Source organism: Ascaphus truei, chromosome 1, assembly GCF_040206685.1.
Source record: "Ascaphus truei isolate aAscTru1 chromosome 1, aAscTru1.hap1, whole genome shotgun sequence".
NCBI classification, from domain to species: Eukaryota; Metazoa; Chordata; class Amphibia; order Anura; family Ascaphidae; genus Ascaphus; species Ascaphus truei.
In genome coordinates this window covers 474,260,980-474,281,070 of record NC_134483.1, presented here as the reverse complement: position 1 = coordinate 474,281,070, position 20,091 = coordinate 474,260,980, and the positions used below count along the sequence as shown (strand labels likewise).

General features: G+C 41.3%; 1 protein-coding gene across 2 annotated transcripts in view; it reads left to right on the top strand.

Moving 5' to 3' along the window:
• The window catches only part of SLC30A9 (solute carrier family 30 member 9), a 74,686-nt gene extending 57,256 nt beyond the window's left edge, over positions 1-17,430 (top strand). Inside the window, exons 11-18 of one of the 2 annotated variants that reach the window (XR_012787570.1) lie at positions 774-909; positions 993-1,032; positions 1,740-1,811; positions 2,696-2,803; positions 6,244-6,409; positions 7,706-7,835; positions 7,921-8,100; positions 9,296-9,409. Coding sequence is in view for 1 of the 2 variants with exons in the window: in XM_075567252.1 (XP_075423367.1) it covers positions 774-909; positions 993-1,032; positions 1,740-1,811; positions 2,696-2,803; positions 6,244-6,409; positions 7,706-7,835; positions 9,296-9,409; positions 15,653-15,697 (811 nt within the window). In the remaining variant the exon portion in view is untranslated. Of the gene's footprint in view, positions 1-773; positions 910-992; positions 1,033-1,739; positions 1,812-2,695; positions 2,804-6,243; positions 6,410-7,705; positions 7,836-7,920; positions 8,101-9,295; positions 9,410-15,652 lie in introns of those variants that run through there. The other variant, XM_075567252.1, reaches the window with a different exon arrangement.
• Positions 17,431-20,091: the final 2,661 nt, after the last annotated feature.

Genomic DNA, 20,091 nt, shown 5'->3' with positions numbered 1-20,091 from the left:
ATTGGATCAAAAAGAAAAATCAAACATTTTGATTGATGACAAGCTTGGTGATTACTTTCACATATGAATAATGGGGTTTTGCCATTTCAGCAGCTACTGTATATAACTTTTTCCTCTGGTAAACCTTTTCACAATTTGTTTATTCATTGATTCTGATAACCAAGATGTGTACACGAATAACAGAATTAAAGCACAGACTTGTGTCAAATACTAGCAAATTGCATAGTACAGAACCGTATTCATTTGTGTCACTTGCCTTTTGATTTTTGGTACATGCATTATATTCTTACATTCAGATTTATTTATATTTTATTTATAAAATTAGCTGTGGTCATTTCTAGTCTTACAATATTTCACCCTAATAAGTTTATTTTATTTTTTTACTAGTAAGGTTGTAGACTTAAGTGACTGTATCTGGGTACCTAGTCTACTGGTAATGTCACGTTACCTTTGAATAGGGTGAACCACCTTCAAATCCTTATGTTGGATACAGTGTAAGACGAGATAATTTACCTGGTCCCACTGTACCTCAATGAGCAATAGGCCACAGACTTAAAAATGCCGACCTTTTTTATGAAGTGGTGCTATGCCCGGAGTACACCTTATTGCCCAATAACTTGAATGGGTATTTTCTGGTGCCATAATGTGCCTTATGGCATGGCTTCATTACTGTGGATACTGCCGTCCAATTTAAGAAAGTGTATGTTTCGTTTTTCCAGGTTAGAAGGCTTTTGCTTGCATGCACTGAGTTCTTTTTTCCTTGTATCACATAGGTATGGGTTTACGAACATGCGCTACATTGCCTCCCTGATCAGTGGAGTTGGCATTTTTATGATGGGTGCAGGACTTTCCTGGTATCATGGAATCATAGGTTTACTTAACCCTCAACCCATAGAATCTCTACTTTGGGTAGGTCGGTCTTACATTTTCCTTATAGATTGGCAAGCTGTCTTTCACTGCAAACGGACTAACACGTTCTTTTTGTGTTGCAGGCGTATTGTATTTTAGCTGGCTCACTTGTTTCTGAAGGAGGTATGACGCAATTTCTTGTTTTTCAATGTGAACTGAAGGATCAAGTAAAATAGTGCAATACATTCTCTAAATACTTGACCATTTATACAACTTTTCACACAACAACGTAACAAGAACTATCCATTTATGTTGTACACATCTAAAGCACCTGTTTCCGTTATGGAGTATATTCGGTGCTCCATAGCGTGTAGCATAATTCCATGTTCAGTATTTTTATAGCTGAAGAGTACAGATTTCAGGTCAGTGTAATACCTACAGTACAGCACATATTAATTTGTTAAAGGCCCAACTGATTGTGCAGATTAGAAAATATTGCTTAGTTAGAGAAAAAAGATTTAAATTCTGAAGGGAATGTATCAATTTTGTTTACAAAGTTCTCATTGTCATGAAGACACCAATAGAGGATAGTACTGAATTAGCCCATTGAGTAGAGAGAAAAGGCTTTGGTGACAAAAAAGGACAAGAAGTGATACCTTTATTGGATGAGCGATGATAGTCCAGAATTCATGCACTTTATAAACCTCAGTTAACTATTAAAGGTACTTTTTACCTTTTGTTCTTTTGTTGTGTTATTTGTTATGAAAGGAAAGCTGACTATCATAAGAACGACTCTTGAAGATATGTGTGCTTATTAAGTCCATGTTTGGAGCTATGACATTAAGCTCTATCACACCTCATAACTTTTGTAACTTTTTGTTTTCTTTTAGCTACGCTCCTTGTTGCCGTCAATGAAATTCGAAAGGGTGCACGGGCAAAAGGATTGTCCTTTTACCAATACGGTATGTCCACTACTTAATATTTAAAGAGCACTTAACTGAAACCGATATGAGAGCACTTCTGTTTAAATGTAATGTTCCATGCTTATCAGGTGGCATGTGTTTTTAAATTGCAGAGTAATACTATAGATATTTACTGTATAGCCTGAGTAAAATCGCTTGTTAGGCATGCTTTGTGCAAGTGATTTTAAAAACAAGCACTTGGATGTTTCCTGATTAAACAAAGAACAGTGCACTGGTTCAGTTATTTATCTCTTCAGTTCATAATAATATATATTTTTTTAACATGATCACGTGCTATCTTCTGTAATCTTCTATTTTCTAGGCGAAAAATATATATTACCATGCCTTTTTACAGTTCGTCAATCACAGTGAATTTCCAATAAGTTGAATGAAATATTGGAATGACTGCACACGTCCTTTGTTTGTTTCATATGAGCCCCTAATTAGTCCCAAGTGCATATGAGGTGTATTTCAGGAGAATAATTTGACTGTTTGTGTTTCACAGCTGTGCAAATGCTCTGTTTCTATGTGTATTGTATTAATAATTGGTATCTTTAAAACTATGCATGTACCAAATACATTTTTCTTTGATTTTATTTTAACAAGTGACTATCTGATAAAAGAACATTTTGTGGTCCAAAAAAGTAGGTTGCTTATAAAGAAACATATTTGAAGATTTTTTTATGTTGATCCAATAATAGGCATTACAACCAACACAAAATCAACTTTTCAGCAGAACAATATTCCCGCCGCTCCTTTCATACGTGTGTAATATGGTGTTTGTGTACTTGCCTAGCGTGTACAATAAATGGTGGGTTGCTGTAAAGAATGCAGGTGGCAGAACTTAGATCTGAAAGTCCTGAGTATTTTGTTTCTTGTTTTAGTGATTCAGTCTCGTGACCCAAGTACCAATGTGGTGTTGACAGAGGATGCTGCAGCAGTTTTGGGTGTGATTATGGCTGCGTCCTGTATGGGACTCACTTCACTCACAGGTAACTCCTGTTGCTTAGAATTTTAACCCTTCTTGTTGTCACAAGGCCACATAATGCATTGCAAAGCAACATCTGACAGGAAAAGGGGTTCAAGCAGAAGTCCAAGCTGCCTGTTTTATTTTTTTTGTTCCCCTTTAATATGTGCATCAATACAATCCACACAATGACGAGTAATTAACTACGTTGACGATCGATCCATTCCCTTGTGATCGATCGGGAAGATTCGGTTCCGGGGTTCACTAAATGGCTGTCAGTGCAACAAAGAAGACCAAAGATGCAAAGTTCTGTGGCGAAGATCATGTGACCATGCAGGCACTAGATACAATTGGTGCACTGCTAGAGAGAGGGCAGAGCTCAAAAAGGGGTGTGCCAGAGCCTATTTCAGAAGAAAGGGATGTGACTTTGTAAATGGTTGCTATAGAAACAAAAAATGCTTGTTAATTAGAATAGATTAAAAATGTCATTCAGAGTTGTTTAAAAAAATACAGTACAGCAGGGCCCCGCTTCTCGGCGTTCCGCCAATACGGCGGTGCCGAGAAGGGGACTGCCATGTCGCCGCATATTGCCATGTCCGCGCATGCGCAGAACGGGCCGGGCCGGGATCGCGCATGCGTGGAATGGAGGGGTTTCCTTCTGTCGCGCATGTGCAGAACGCCGCATTGCCGGTCTGCGCATGCGCACCTAACGAAAATCGCCGGTTCCACTTTCTGGCGACGGAACCCGCCGCATTAGTGGGGCCTTGCTGTATTTTCCCATAGTACAGAACTGATTTATTACAAAACACACACATGTAGGACATTGCTTAGTCTGCAGCTTTAAGTCCTAATTTCAGGGTAAATAATTTCTGCTTCCCTTTTTATCTTCGAGTTATAGAATTGAAGCAGGGGGTCTCCGGAGCTAAACCGTGTTAAGTTCAGCACCGGGGACCCCTGCTTCCTGAGATACTTACCTCTGTAAGGGGTACCGGTATCTCTGTGCAGGTTTTATTGTCCCGGTCCCTCTGACCAATATGAAGCCACAAGGGATGATGTCACGGCTTCCTATTGGCCCCCATGAGGCGGGAAATGTAAACACTGCCATTTTAATAGCCCCACACAGGCCGGTAGGAGCTACTACCTGCACAGAGATACCGGCACCCCCTACAGAGGTAAGTATCTCGGGAAGCAGGGGGTCCCTGGAGCTGAAATATAACGCGGTTCAGCACCGGAAACCTCCTGCTTCAATGCTAGAACTCGAAGAAAAGGAAAGCAGGAGTGCCGCTTTAATAATGCGGTAGGTGATGGCAAACATGTTCACACATTCTTATGTTTCATCACCAATTGTTAGTGGAGTAAGGCAGGGGTGGTCAACTCCGTCCTGAAGCCCCCGCCAACCGGTCAGGTTTTAAGGATATCCCTGCCTCTGATTGAGCCACCTGTGCTGAACCTGACCTGTTGGGAGGGCTTGAGGACTGGAGTTGAGAACCCCTGGAGTAAGGTAACGGAGGCTACTCCTGCATACGTTATCAGTGATCATGTTTTGTCAGTGTGCGGCACCTCCCTGCAGCATGGGTGGAAATGAAGTTCCACCATTACTATCTCTCTCTCTATATCTATTTCTCTCTCTCTCCCATTTCTCTCTCTCTCTCCCCCCCCCCCCCCATCTCTCTCTCTCTCTCCCCCCTCCCATCTCTCTCTATCTATATATGCGACGTGTTAGTCCAGTTGCGTTAGGTGATACCTTTTTTATTTGGACTAACAATTCATGTCATAGGACAAGCTTTCGAGAGTTCTCCTCTCTTCCTCAGGTCGGCAATACTGATATACACAGGAAGCTATGGCTAAAACAGTGTAGAAAGTGTTTGAAGCCAGGAGAGGGTGACAAGAAATGGTATGGAGGGGGGGATGCTAGGGGAGGGGGAGGAGTGAAGGTGTGAATAAGAATAGAGACAGGCAGGATAATTACAAACATTTTTGATAGGTTGTGAGAAACCCCATATCCGCATTAAGTCCTTTGGTTTTGGTTTTAAATTATACATTTTACATTTTATATATATACAGCTAAACCCCGTTATAGCGCGGTCCTCGGGGGCCACCCGATCCGACCGCGCTAGACCCGGGGTCGCCCTAATTTTTTTTTTTTTAAATGGCCGCCGCGCACCTGATCGGGAGGGAGTGAGGAGGGAAGGAAGAATTGGCCGGAAGCCCTACACGTCCCCTAGCAACGGCGAGTCCAGCCGCAACCTGCTCCTTACCTCCCACCACCGGCATCCATTTCCTCCTCCCCCAGGCCCCCACACCTACCGGCCCTCCGCGGCATAGCCCACGCGGCCCTCCGAGTCCCAGCCTGCTCCTCACTCACCCCCCCCCTCCTCCCAACACCCCCCCTCCTCCTCCCGACACCCCCCCCCTCCTCCCGACACCCCCCTCCTGATGCCAGCTCCGCTCCGATCTCAGCAGCCGACACCAAAGGTAGGAAGGGGGAGTGGGAGGTGTTGTGAGTGTGCTGTGAGTGCTGTGTGCTGTGAGTGCTGTGTGCTGTGAGTGCTGTGTGCTGTGTGTGGAGTGTGCAGTGAGAGTGTGTGCAGTGAGAGTGTGTGCAGTGTGCAGTGAGAGTGTGTGCAGTGAGAGTGTGTGCAGTGAGAGTGTGTGCAGTGTGCAAAAAAAATGTATTTTTTTTAAAATTTTTAAAAAATATTGTTTTTTTTTAATTATTTTAAACGGGTCGCGCTATAACGGGGTTCAGCTGTATATATATATACATATATATTATAATTTTTTTACTTCACATTTTCATCATTGGCTGCCTGTGGCTATTCAACATGAAATATGTCTGCAACTATTTTCTGAACCCTTAAAAGCTTTCTTTAAATCAGGGGTGAGCAAACTTTTGCTCCTGCACCCCCCCTGCCTCTTGTTCCCCCAGTGCTTGCGCGCCCCCCTCTTCGGTCAGTGCGGTGTGATGTGACGTTGCGTCATTTGGTGTCACGTTGCTATGGCAACGCGCGTGTGACGTCACACCGCATTGACGCCGCATTGCCATGGAGATGCTTCCAGGCGCCGGCTGAAGCAAGGTAAGTTGAGGTTCTAGATGCTTCACGCGATCCCCCGACATTTAATTTTAATGTCTTGGGGAAGAGCACGAGGCCTCTGCAACCGCCCGTGCCACCCCAGAAAAATATCGCTCCCCGGTTTGCGCACCCTGCTTAGATCATACATTTCAATAACCCCCATCTGTTCATTCTTAAAACTGCAGGCACACACACACTCTGTTTTTGTTACATTGCATCTTATTAAGGTTCCCTTTAGTTGGAAGACCATTGTATGATAACACAATATAGGAACTTACATTGTATCCGTCTACATTGCAGTCTAGATTTTAACATTGCTGAGGGCCCGAGATCAAATATACAGTTTCTTTCCTTGTTGTGTACTGCTCTAACCACGACTATGTTGTTCTAGGAAATCCATACTATGACAGCTTGGGGTCTTTGGGTGTTGGAACTTTGCTAGGAGCTGTATCAGCATTCCTCATCTATACCAACACACAAGCTCTCCTAGGACGGTCAATACAACCAGAACAAGTACAGCGACTCACTGAACTCTTGGAGAGTGACCCTGTTGTAAGGTAATTTCACTGGAAGAACATGGACTTTTTTCAGTATAGTAGCACTGCTTTGGTCAGCAGCTTTGAGTGGAAGATGGTTTCAAAACAGCCTTAATATGAATAGTCTGTAATTGTCCAGAATGTATATCTTTGTTTTACTATTTTTATACAAATAATGGTTAAAGGTTAGATGGATACGGTGAAGATAACGAAGTAGACTTTTAACCCTTTCAGTTTTCTGTGCCTTCTCTATAACGGGCTGTGAATAGCCCTCAGTGTAGGGCTTTGCGTAGTCTTCAGTGTTGTAAGGGCCAATCTATCAGCAAAGATATTGACACTTATTAACTTTTTATACTGATCAGCATTAACAGGCATGTCAAAACAAGCACAGGGGAAATGGAACCCATATTGGATATTGAATGTTCACAGCAAAATGACATGCTTTAAAATTCATTAGAATTGTAAAGCAAATATAAAGGGAATGATGAAGGTCTTGGTAAATGTGTACACATAGAAAAGCCGCACACACCCATATCTCCCAGCAGTTCCTGACATTAATCCTTTAGTTTTCACACGCCTCAAACAAGGGACGTTATAATTACACACCAACATTACTTTTTGTCTTGCTGCCTCTTATTATGATAGAAACTTTGTTATAAACCTAAATTGTGCTTCAGACTCTCAGCAGAAAAGGGGTCCATAAAAATAAATACGTTTGCCATTAGTGGTTGGAATTAATTTGTATTCCATTTATTCCAAAACCCGTTCTATAAAGAACATAATCAGAATTGCTCCGATTTGAGAGAAGCCTGTAAATGTATACAAAGTGATTTAATCTCGTGCCTGTCAGGGGTTTCTCTTTTAGTTATAGTTCAGGAGCTTGCTTTTCACATCTCCCTCCCCCTCCCTTATTTTTTTAAACAATTGATTTTTTCCCCACTATTTTATTTGGGTCCTCGGGAGCGGAATTGTGCAATTTTTAGCTCCAGTTCAGTTGCCAGTATTCTCCTCCCCTTCAGGGAAAGTAAAAACGCAGCTACATTTTGCATGTCCCACGCGGCCCACAGGAAGCCGCAGTGTCATTGGCGGGATGACGTTATGACTTCCTATTAGATGACCGTTGTAAATGTAAATGTCAAGTATCTTGGGAACCGGGGGGGACCACTGAGCTAAAAATAGCGCAGTTTAGCTTACAAGAAAAGAACAAAAAAAGGCAATTATAGGATGAGGACTTTTTTTTTCTCTCATGACATCTTTTACTTTCACTACACTGCTACAAAGTCTTCTAAGGTGAACATGCTGCATTCATTCTTTCAGGGCCATTCATGATGTGAAAGCGACAGACATGGGAATGAGTAAAGTTCGATTCAAGGCAGAAGTTGATTTTGATGGACGGGTGGTGACACGATCCTACTTGGAAAAACAAGATATTGATCAGGTGTTAAATGTAAGTTAAACATACATTTTTGTATTTTTAGATTTTGTTGGCATGACTTTTTTTTTTTCTTTCAAATTCTTTATTGTTGTCACAGAGGAAAAACGAACTGCTTACAAACGGACAGAAATGAAATACATGTCATTAAGTCCATATCCTTTTTAGGTCAGCACAATCACTTCAGGTCTGTGGCAGAATTTTACATGGAAAGCGCTCCCCACTGGAAAAACAGTTTAACAGTAAATGATAACATTGGTATAAACGACGATTAACAATGGTAAAGTACTAAACACTTGGATAATAAATTATTAATATAATATAAAGTAAGAAAATAAATTAAGATAAAACATGAAGCCATGAAAATCATGGGAAGCCCACAGTGGCCACCACGCTACATTGTTTACGGCAAAACATGGGTCCCCACCCAATCGAAGACCATCTTCCTGCCACTTCCAAACAAGAACCCCATGACCATTAATGTGACGGGGATGGGGGTGGAGATATGAGGGGAAAGGGGGCGGTGCCCAATTGAATAAACTTTCTAAATCTAAGCTGTTGTGAGGTGTACATCCTTCCTATTTTTATATGGTACAATAGAAGAGAGAGATGGCAGAGCACAACCGGAAATATCCAAAAAAGAGAATTTAGAAGGAAAGTGCGTTATCCATAAAAAGTTTAATGGTCATGAAGGGAAAAATGGCAAGGCATTACCCTACCAACAGGTTTCGTGCTACACAGAGCACTTTATCAAGGCATGTTTGTCCATATTTGTATGCAAGTCTGAATGCAATTATAAAATCTCCATAGCCCCGTTGTAGTACCCTGTAGAATATGGTGATGCTTTACAAATAAACTATTCTAATAATAAAGTCATATAATTGGGAAATGAACTGGGATCACATGCGTTCGTGTTGGCTCTTTCTGAACTTGGGCCGGGTCACTATTCTCCTGTACCTCAAAGGCTGCGTGAAAAGCTCTGTGAAAAATGGATTTGTGCCCAAAACGCTGTGTATAGTGATGAATACGCTGCTTTGTTTTTATTTTGAAAGTCATGATATTCTGTTTTTCACTGGGTGAAAGGGTCACATCTCTAATAGCTAAAGCTTCCATTTGAGGCTAATGTACATAACTAATGACATTATTTATTATTTATAGAGGAAGTGAATGTAATACTGTAAGGGAATTGAAAAATGCTTGGTGTAGACATCGACCTATTCCAAATATAAAAAAAGCAAAGGATCACATGGGGTCTGAGGTTTTACAGCAGATGGGGAAAGGGTCAGATTAGGTGGGCCAAGTGGTTCTGCCAAATTCTATGTTTCTATTTCTTTCTGTAGACTTTCTTCTAACTTCGTGCATATTTTAATTCATGAAACAATCATTTGTGGATTTTAATATTCATTTTCTGTGCCTTGTCATTGTAGTACTTGTAAGTTTCTCTTCGTAATGGTCAGTCTCCTTTTATTCAATAGGAAATTCGGCAGGTGAAGACACCAGAAGACTTGGAAACGTTTATGCTTAAACACGGAGAGAATATCATTGACACACTAGGGGCTGAGGTAGACCGACTTGAAAAAGAATTAAAGGTAAGTTGAAATGGTAGCCATCAAGACCAATTTATTGCCAAAGCAATTTATATGGAACTTAGAAACACAATACAAGAAGGATTTGTAGGCAACAACTAGTCGTGTACACTGCAGCAGTGCGCAAAGTGGGGGCGATATTCGCTGCGGGGGGCACGGATTGCGGGGTTTACAGAGGCACCGCACGCGCTTCCTGAAGGCATTTGAATGATTGCCGGGAGAGCTGCAGGGCCTCTGTAAACCTTACTTACCTTGATTCAGGCGCTCCTGGTGACACGTCGCCATGGCAACGCGGCGTCATATGCCGCAGTCGGGTCATGTGACATCGCGTTAACATGACGCCTGAATCAAGGTAAGAGGGGGTGGGCGAGGAGAGGGGGAAAGCCAGCAGGGGTGCGCAAGGGGAAAAGATTGCGCCCAACTGGTGTACAGCAATGTAACCGGGAGATTTAATAAACCTTTACTTGTGCAGTTTTGCTCATAGGCAATTCACTTAAGAAGGAAAGAGATCTGCGTTTACTTTTTTTTTTATCCTGATCTGGTTGGTAATTACTGCTATAGATTTCTATTTTTCCAAAACCGTGACATTAAAAAAGTTTTTGCTGGAGGGACACTAAACCTACTAACAGCCACTATAATTGTTTTTGCACTTTAATCCAGAGAAGATAATAACACTGCTCATTCTGTACTCCGCTTTATATGAGACTTTGGTACTAAAGTCATTAACGGTTGTTAAATTGCCGATAATTTTGGACATTATGGGGGGGGGGGGGGAAAAGAACACTGGTTATTTTTGCTGACTTAATGCTGTATTTACTAAGGATTATATGCATACGATAAGCAGCATTAATTTTGCACCTAACCTAATTTTGCATATGGGTGTTTGGTGATATAACTGTAGTACTACGATAATCATGATCACAATTTCCTCGTTAACACCAACAACAAAAAAAGACGTGCAAGTATCTCTTTATTTTCCACCATAGGGACCCTTAATAGAAATCTCGAATATTTTCTGGCAGTAGCCCAATCTTGGCAGGTATCAGAGTTCAGTAAATAGCATGCACGTTATTTTTTATTTAATTACTCGTTTGTATGGGTAGTATTAAAACTATTGCCAACATAGTGCTGTGGTATGAAGCTTTAACACTCGCAATATGGCTTTAGTGAATAGGACGATAAATAAAGTTGGTATTATACACCGTATTAGTTGTATAATATAGGTTAAAAATTTAGTACAATCTTTATTGATTTGTTGAAATTTCAACACTATATTTCCAGATTGTGCAAAATAAGTCGGCATAACAGAGCATTTTTATTTATGCAAAAATGTTGTATAGAAGCTAAGATCTAAACTGCTTTCTCCAGGTGCGGGATTGAGATTTGTCAGTATGACCTTGTCAGTGTGAGTTTATATTGTTTCAGTGCACTGGATTTACATGGTTGCCTATATGCCGGCAGTACAAGACTGGTCATTACTATATCCTCTCCAGTTTGAGTGAAATATTACCTGTTCCAAATTGACTGACAAGTAATGTAGAGAGTGATCTGAAAATGTCGAGCTATTTATAGTCCTGTAATCTTGACATTCACCGATGCAATTTTTAGGCATTGTTAGAAAACAAAAAAAACCATGAGATTTCTGAATTAGTTTTCTTCTATGTCACAGACGAAAGCATTCAAAAGTAGGATATTCAGAGAGTGTTATTTTTACTTGGCCTTCAATAATTGTATGCCAGTGTGCTTCTGCACAGCTATTGGGCTAGCTTCAGTTAGGTCAGGGGTGTGCAAAGTTTGGCTCCTGCGCCCCCTTGCCGTGTGTGCCCCGGTGCTCATGCCTCCTCCCCCCTTCGTTTAGTGCGGCGTCAGGGTCATGTCATGTAAATGACGCCGCGTTGCTATGGCAACGTGCGTGTGACGTCACGCCGCATGACCCCACGGCGTCATTGGATGCTGTGTTGCCATGGAGACGCCTCCAGACGCCGGCTGAATCACGGTAAGTCGAGGTTGCAGAGGCCTCACGCGATCCCCCCTGCCATTTCATTTTAATACCTTGGGGAAGAGCGCGGGGCCTCTACAACCGCCTGTGCGCCCCCCCCCCCCCCAGAAAAACCTTGCGCACCCCTGAGTTAGATATTAGGATGGTAGCGATAGGGTTGGGCGATAACAGAATCTCCCAGTGTGCCGATATGGGAGATTACCTGTTATCGCTGTATGTATGATAGGTCGGGATGCTGGTGCTGCAGTAAGAGCAGCTTTGAAGCTGCCGCTGTGCTGTATCTCTCTGCCTCTCTCTCTCTGCTTTTGAATGCTGCTGACTCGGAGGGAGGGAGAGGAGCTTCGTGCAGCATGGGGAGAGCGAGCATGCAAGTGCAGAGAAACGGAATGGGACCAATCACTGTCGGCAGTCCGCCGCCTCACTACAACTCACCAAGCAGGTCGCTGCTGTAAAATTCGCAGGTCTGAAAATGAACTTCGGCTGCTCCTAGTCCCGTTGCTGCAGCTTCGCTGCACGCTGCTGGCTGCCACGCACTTTCTTTAAATATCCTGCGGGTGAGTTGTAGTGGCAGCGGAGCGCTAGCAGCGCTCTAGTCTCAGCCGCGCCCATTGGTCCTAGACAGTCTGTGAAAGGTAGGAACTCCACAGGTTCTTGTTGTTAACCCCTCCACACCCCTTTCTCCCCACGGGGCCCTTAGCTTCTTCCTCTCCACCCCCCCCCCTTAACCCCTCTCCCCCTCTCCCCCTCCATGTCTGCAATTCACCATTTCTCACCTACACTGCTTCACAAAGGGCGAGTGATGGAAAGTGTTATAAAATTTGACAAACTCTGTTCTAATACATTTTTAAGTGAGAAGTGTTCTTAAATGGAGGGAGTATCTCCGGTGAGAGCGATGGGATGAGGGGTGGATGAATGAGAGGAATGGGAGCAGCGTAGGTGAGAAAAGGTGAGTGCAGACATGGAAAGGGTCTGGGAATGAAGGTCTCTTTGTTCTTGTAAATCTAAAGAAAATGTATTTATTTTGAGAACACATTATATTTGGATTTATTAGAACACTGTCAGACTTTTTTGTTTTAACAAATGATCTCATTCTCGTGGTGAGACTTTTGATATCGCCCAACCCTTGGTACCGATAGCTTGTTGATGGATGTTAAGAGCCTTGTATACCTACTGGCAAATCAAAACTTCTACACTATGCTTTTTGAGGCAGCTTACTAGGAAAATTCAGTAGGTACACTATTCAGTGAATTACTGAAGTATGCAAATACCATCATTTCAATCATTTATGTAGGCTGGGTTCATTTGAGCTTTAATAAACGAGCAATCACACTTGTTCTGCAATCAAGTAATAGCTTTTTGGCATTTCACATTAGTATAGCGATCTCATCTTTTGTAAAGCTGTAAAAGAACAGCCTTACCCTTAAATATTGTAATAGATGCTTTCTAAGTACAGTACTGTTCTTTGGTTTTCTTCGGCATAGAAAGTAACATAGTGAGCTGTAGCTACAAAAGTCAGATTTGTTTTTATTGTGGCTAACATCTGTCCACAAACGTGTATTTAACAAGTCTTGGTCAGTTGCCGTTTTTTCCTCTCCCTAGTAAAACCTTATCTTCCTTAAATGAGCTGTAATGATTGACAGTGCTTAGTAGAAATTGTTGGTGATCAGTTCTATTTTAGTATTGAATCGCATTTGGTTAGTGTTTCATTACTGCGCAGTATGAATATAAACTAAATGGCAATAATGCAACATAGCTTACAGTATGTGGCAACTAATGATTGCACAGAAGCTCTTGTTCAATATGTTGTAAGGCCGCTTGCCTTTGCTGGACCTGTTTTTGAATAGATCTGAGCTTGGAAGCAGTTTTACAGCATATTTAAATATAAGGGCAATCAGTCCCAGGATACACGTGAACATGATTATTTAGGTTAAATGAACAGCTTTTTTTCTAAAATAAAGAAATAAACAAATAAGTATTTATAAATAATTTTTTCCCGCATTTTCATAGTTACAAATCCCTTAAACATTGGTGCAATCTTTTATCTAACATCTGTTTGCCAGTCCTCCAAGACAGATACATTGTTCTTGTTTTGTTCTTGATTTGTAAAGTAATTACGGTGTTATTATTGGTAAAACACATACACATAATTAGCTGATGTGCATGAATTCCGGCGATAAGGGGAAGATTTATTGTTAACCGGGTGCAAATAAGTAAAACTTTGAGTGTGATTGAATGCTTCTGCGGAAGCTTATTATCCTGACCTGCCACGTGGGGCTGTCACTTTAAGTATCATTTTCCGTGCATTGCAAAGCCTTTTTTCCCAGGAAAGAAACTGCCAACTTACCTTCTCTTCACTTTTTTGTATTTTTTATGCACTAATTCGTCACTTCGGTTTTGCTAATACTCTCATAGATTTAAATGACTTGACTGCCATTAAACGAGATAATAGTAGTAATAATAATAATCAATATGACATAATTATGGATTGTGATTATTATTTCAATGTCCTATAATTTTATCAAATATGTATTTTGCTATTTTGAAAGGAGCACTCCTGGTGATACTTTAAAAAAAAAAAAAAATGTTATGTTTAAATAGGTTGAAAGCAAGGGGGTCACCAGAGCTGAACTGCGTTTATTTCAGCTCCAGGGACCCCCTGCTTCCCAAGATACCTCCGTAGGTGCTGCCATTATCTTTAAAAGTGTCAAAGGAAGACCCAAGGAATGATGTGGCGACTCCCTATTGGCTCATGGGGCATTTTTAAGTCACCATCTATTCTGTCGCCAAAGCACGTTGCCTAGGAGGGATATTTGACTCTTTTCTCTTTCCTTCTCCATTCGCATTCGCGTCATGGCAGTATTATGGTGGCAGAAGCAACAAATTGTAGCCAAGATCCGCCCTTTGCTCTGTCAATCCACTGCTAAAAAGCTAATGCTTTCCCTTATCTCCTTATCTTCTCCCGTATGGATTATTGTGTCATACTGTTAAGAAACCTCCCGGCCTCCCTGTCACGGGAGACCAGATCTCAACCCTGGGATCAAGGCACCAGGACAAAGCAGTTCAATAAAGAATTTTTTTTCCAGCCGGAGACAAAGCAGAGCACAAAAAACACAATCATAGCTATACTCAGCAAAACAGGTGCATACGGGAGGAATCCTAGCTGACTAGGTGCTAAGCGCCACATCAGTGGCTTACCCAGGGCTTGCTTCCACTCACGATGAGGTTGGAACCATCCAGGCCTCTCGGGTACAATTCATGGCAGAGCACTTTCAAAAGTCCCACTGAAAAATCCTGCACTCCGCTTCTCCGTCACAGCTACAGTCCTGTAGCTCAGAGCACTTTCCGTTTTCCCACTTGGTAAGGCGCTCAACCTCGTTTTCTGGCGTCTCCAGCACAGCCTCGGAGCACACCGCTTAGTTCACTTCCACGACAGCGTCAGAATGAACTCTGATCGGATTCCACTCCTACCATAGGAAATCATGGTAGAGAGGCTGTTGACCAATCACATTGCATGTGCTGCTCAAGAATCAATCAGGAGGCGACGGATCACCTCCATTGGCCAAGCAGGGCTGTGGGTGGGCTAATACTCTGCTTTTGGGGCGGATGGCCCCCCTACCCGATCTCTGCCCCTAGACACACACTCCTTTGTTCCTTCACCTCACCTCCCCCTCCAGTCCCAGAAGCAGCCATTTTCTCTGGACATGCCGGAAGCACAAAGGGTTTCTCAGCCCTCCATCAACTGGGCTACTTCCGTCGCCCCATATGAAGGTATCTCCGGAAGCAGAGGGTCCCCAGAGCTGCAGTTGAGCACCGGAGACCCCCCTGCTTCAAATCTATTACAAAATAAATGTGGGGAAAAAACACACACAAAAGAAGTGTCGCCAGGAGTGCCGTTGCTGCAATGGATTTTTAGAAGGGAGTACAGTCTTTAAATATATATATTTACTTGTTGTTGAAACCTTTTTACTTTGTGTTGGGAAGGCAGTAAATGTCATAGCTCTGGAATTGTTTTAGCTCTTTGCTTTCAGAGGAGCTTGAAACACATTTCGAAGGGTTGGTTACTTTTACTACGCACTACACAGAGATTTCGTGTACATAGTGGGAAATGCAATTGCTTTATGATATTGCGTGTGTTCTAGGTTGGGATGTTTCTCGCTAATCCTGCTTGGGACAAAAAAAATGTGCCCACAATTCAAAGGGTGAACATATTATTCTGTTTTAATAATGACCCATTTGCTCTGTTTCAGCAACGTAATCCGGAAGTTCGGCACGTCGATTTGGAAATTTTGTAGAAGCCGAACAATTTCTTTTGATACAATTCACAAAGAGGATAAAAGACTGATTTAAAGAAGCTTAATTTCCTGTTTCAGTGTGCGTACTCCATGACTATGTTGTAAATGAGTGCCGATTGCTCCTCTTATAATAAGTCCCGATTGCTCCTCTTATAATAAGTCATGTTTAAAAAGCATTTTGGAGTCAGTTGTAAAAATTATTTGCAATAATGTCTTTGTAGAGAAAAAAAAAGAAAAAAAGATGGTGTTATTTATTTGTGATTTTGCCTCACTGAAGTAAACTACATTGTTTTATTTCATTCCATCTTCATGTACACCTGTGACCTCATCTTTTCCCCACCCTTGCTATTACATGGTAGTAAGATGGATAAGACAGCAGCCATTTTGCACTCCCTGTGTTTATTGGGACCTTTTCATGATGGTAAATGAAAAATATTTTTTTTTTAATGACCAGTGTACAGAACTAGAATGTGTTAATTCCCTTGGGGAGGTTTCCATAATGTGGTCTCTCCTCCTGAATTGAGATTTAACACCTTCAGTGTTACAAATTGCAAAGCAGTTGCGAAGTCCTCATGGACACTAAAGTATCTAAAATTACATTGAAGAAACAGTGTTCTTTGTATTGAGTGTCATCAAATACAAAAGTATCACTGTACACTACATGTTAATAGATGTCAGGAGATGGGTCTCATATTATTGAGAGGGGTCATATTACACAAGGATAGGGTGATATCACTGAGATTTTTATTTTTATCCTGGATTATGCAAGATATCATCTTTTATAAGAAGTTATGTCCCTCTCTGGCACTGAGAAGCTTATTGTATTTTTCAGTGGTTTCCGACCTTTATTTACGATTAAGGAACCCTATAATTATATTGTAAAATTCTGCAGATACCCAACCCTCTCTAATAGCGCGTCTAAAATCAGATGCAGTGTAAGGAACCCCAACCCTCTAGTGTATCTGAGATCAGATGCATTGTAAGGATCCCCAACCCTCCCTAGTGGCGCGTCTGAGATCAGATGCATTGTACATTCGTCTGCATTTAGTACAATTCTCAAATGACCGGAACATTTCAGGGAACCCTTTAGGGATGCCCATGGAACCTCTGTTGAAAAACACTGATATATCGAATCCATTTTTAAAGTAAATGTTGATTAATTATTTTGATTGCAACAAATCTCAATTTTCACTGTGTGGTTGGGTTAGAAAACTCCTAACGTGTGCAAGAAATGACTCCTACCAGAAATAAGACGTAACGTGATATATTAATGCTACAGCTCTGGCCAGTGTAGTGAATGTAATAGCCCCTTCGTTGTGTTGGGGCACTTGCAGTACAATGTACTCATGTTAAAGGGCCGCTCCGCAATTAAGGGGGTAGAGTAACATTTTTTGATTTCTATTTTCGCTTTATTCTTTTCATCCCATCTTTTATTCTGGACTCTTACTAGCTTGACATTTCAGCACCAATAAATATCAAACTAGCTACATTTACCTGGTTTTATATTGTAATTGATTTATGCTTTATTGGTCCTTTGTAGATTTAACAGCATTTATGTCTGTTTTACCATACTGCAGACTGTAAAATTATACATCTATTGGGAGCATTTTAACAAATAGTAAAATATATATTTAATTTATGGAGACATGGGCATTCAATGCCGTGATATCTGAACCTACTTTGGAAAAATGTTTCCCTTGACATAGAAAATAAACCTCTTCTGATGAAGCGTGTCAGTGGCGTTGAATCTTTCTTGAAATATGTTGAAGTAGTGAGATTTTGATTCTGTTATTTTACACCATTGGGGAATAAATGGATGACCTGAGGTACTGCATGTCTACCAAGTACTAGTAAGCATATTTTCTCAAACACTTATGCATTCCAGATTGAAATAACGCAACTAGAGGCAGCTGCAGGATAGTACACATTGATCCAGCATTAGCTGCCCTTTAAGTCACCAGCCGATAACACAGGATCGGAGTGAGAGCCTACATCACGGTATAGTGAATCTGCCCCGTGGTGGGATAGGAAGTACATTACAAGAACACTCAACCGGTTTTAATGACGAGATCTATTTTGATATTACGTATTCTATTCGGACAAACTGGAAGTTGAAAGAAAATTTAAGAAGGACTTTAGGATTAATATAGATCATAGTTAATCTGAAAACAAAACCCTCCTACTAAATGTAATGGAGGGGTAAAAACACAAGCATTCGCCATGTAACTCAGCCAAGTCGAGCTCATCTTGTGCTACTGCAGAGGGGCTCAACTCCAGTCCCCAAGACCCCCCAAGAAGACAGGTTTTAAGGATATCCCAGCTTCAGCACAGGTGACTCAATCCATCTTCGACTGAGCCACCTTTGCTGAAGCAGGGAGCTACTGATTGAGCTGCCTGTGCTGAATCTGGGATAGCCTGAAAACTTGACCTATTGGGGTGTGGGGGGTTCTTGAGGACTGGAGTTACTGAGTTACATTTTGATCCTGGTACCATGCCTTATCAGACACAGAATGGCTAACGTTATACCCTGAGGAGTCCTACATTGTTTCTATTTTTATTTACATAGCACTTATATTTACTATATAAATACAGATGTAATATTACGGTGTGATGTTATATGGTGGTGCCAAATACTACTGTTCTTTTTGTTTCGATATACATGTCAACGTATATTTAGGTTTGCAGTAAGTACATGTATATAAAGACGGCTTCCTTTTGTGTTTTATTTTTATAACTTATTTTGTTTTCTGAAGTTCAAGCACTACTAATTTAAAGGGGGCTGTTTAAATGAAAGCATGCACCATTTTTTTTGCACCATTTTTTTTTAAATAAAGAGCATACATTACAGTACATCGCTGTTCTTTAACAGGCGACCCGTGTGCCTTGACGTGGCTCTTGGACGCTCACCTAATTTCATACTTAAGTAATAATCCCCTCAGAACAGGGCATTGCTGACCAATAATGCCCTGGCTGGGTTAAAGTCTCTCGGCTTCGCCTCGGGCCTTCAACTCTTCCAGCGAGCCAGGGCATTATTGGCCAGTAATGACCTGTTCTGAGGGGATTATTACTATTGTAGGCTAAATGTAGGCTTTTTTCATAAATAGACACTTTTGTATAGTTATATAGAATTTTTTTTTTTTTTTAATTAAAATAAAATGGTAAATACATGAAACCACCTCTATATACACTAACACTGCAGCTATCTATATCCACACACTGCAGCTCTACACACACACACCTCTTCTCACACACACAAACTACTGCTGCTGCTACACACACACACACACATATGCTACACCAATAAAAACTGCTACTGACACACACACACAATGGAGCACTATACACAAACAGCAGCAGCAGCTCTACACACACACAGCAGCTCAACACAAACTGCTGCTACACACAAACTCTGCTGCTGCTACACCCATAAACACTGCTGCTGATACACACAAAAACACAACACCTCTACACACAACACAGCAGCTCTACACACAAACTGCTGCTACACACACATACAGCGCACGCACACACATACACACTCTGCTGCTACACCCATGAACACTGCTGCTGACACACACACACAAACTGCAGACAGCCACTTCTTTGCAGACTCTCTTCCCCCCCACCGACCCCCCCTTCCTCAATTCAACTGAATCTGCTCAGTCAATCTCAGTCAGCTCGGGAGGGGGAAGCGTCAACCCGTGGCTGATACTTCCTGACCAATTCCCTGCCCTGTCTCAGAGCTGTTCTGAAAGCTGATTGGCTGGAAATAAACACATTGAAAATAAACACATTGCAAGCATCAAAAATTCCAGGCATTACTGATTGGTTAAATTCCGGTCATTATCCAATCAGAGCAGGGATTTCAATAATGCCCGGAATTTTACTGCTTTAGCCTATAAAAGTTGATAAAACAGTAAGGGAGGTTTTTCACACTGAAGCTCACTTAGAAGTTAAGGTAATGTAAATATATCGTACATGTTATAAATGCTTGCAAAATGTGGAAATATAATCGTTTTCAGGACTTAAAATATATCATTACAGTAAGCTTGTGGTCTTTCCATTACTTAAATGTTTTCTAATCTGGCCCCATTAGATCCCAGCCCTACATGAAGGCCTTTATTTAATGCCATATAAAAGTGCCATTGGCTTTACTTCTAAACGTATAAGGTCCTAAGCAGAAGTTCATTTTTTCTAGACCATGTCTAATTCGAGCTATACTATTTTAACCGATTATATTATACCTGAACTGGAGTAAAGACTGCCTTTATTTCTGATACTGACGACATGAACCAATCTAGATTTCAATAGCGGGGATAAAGCGTGTGTGTGTGTGTGTGTGTGTGTGTGTGTGTGTGTATATATATATATATATATATATATATATATATGTG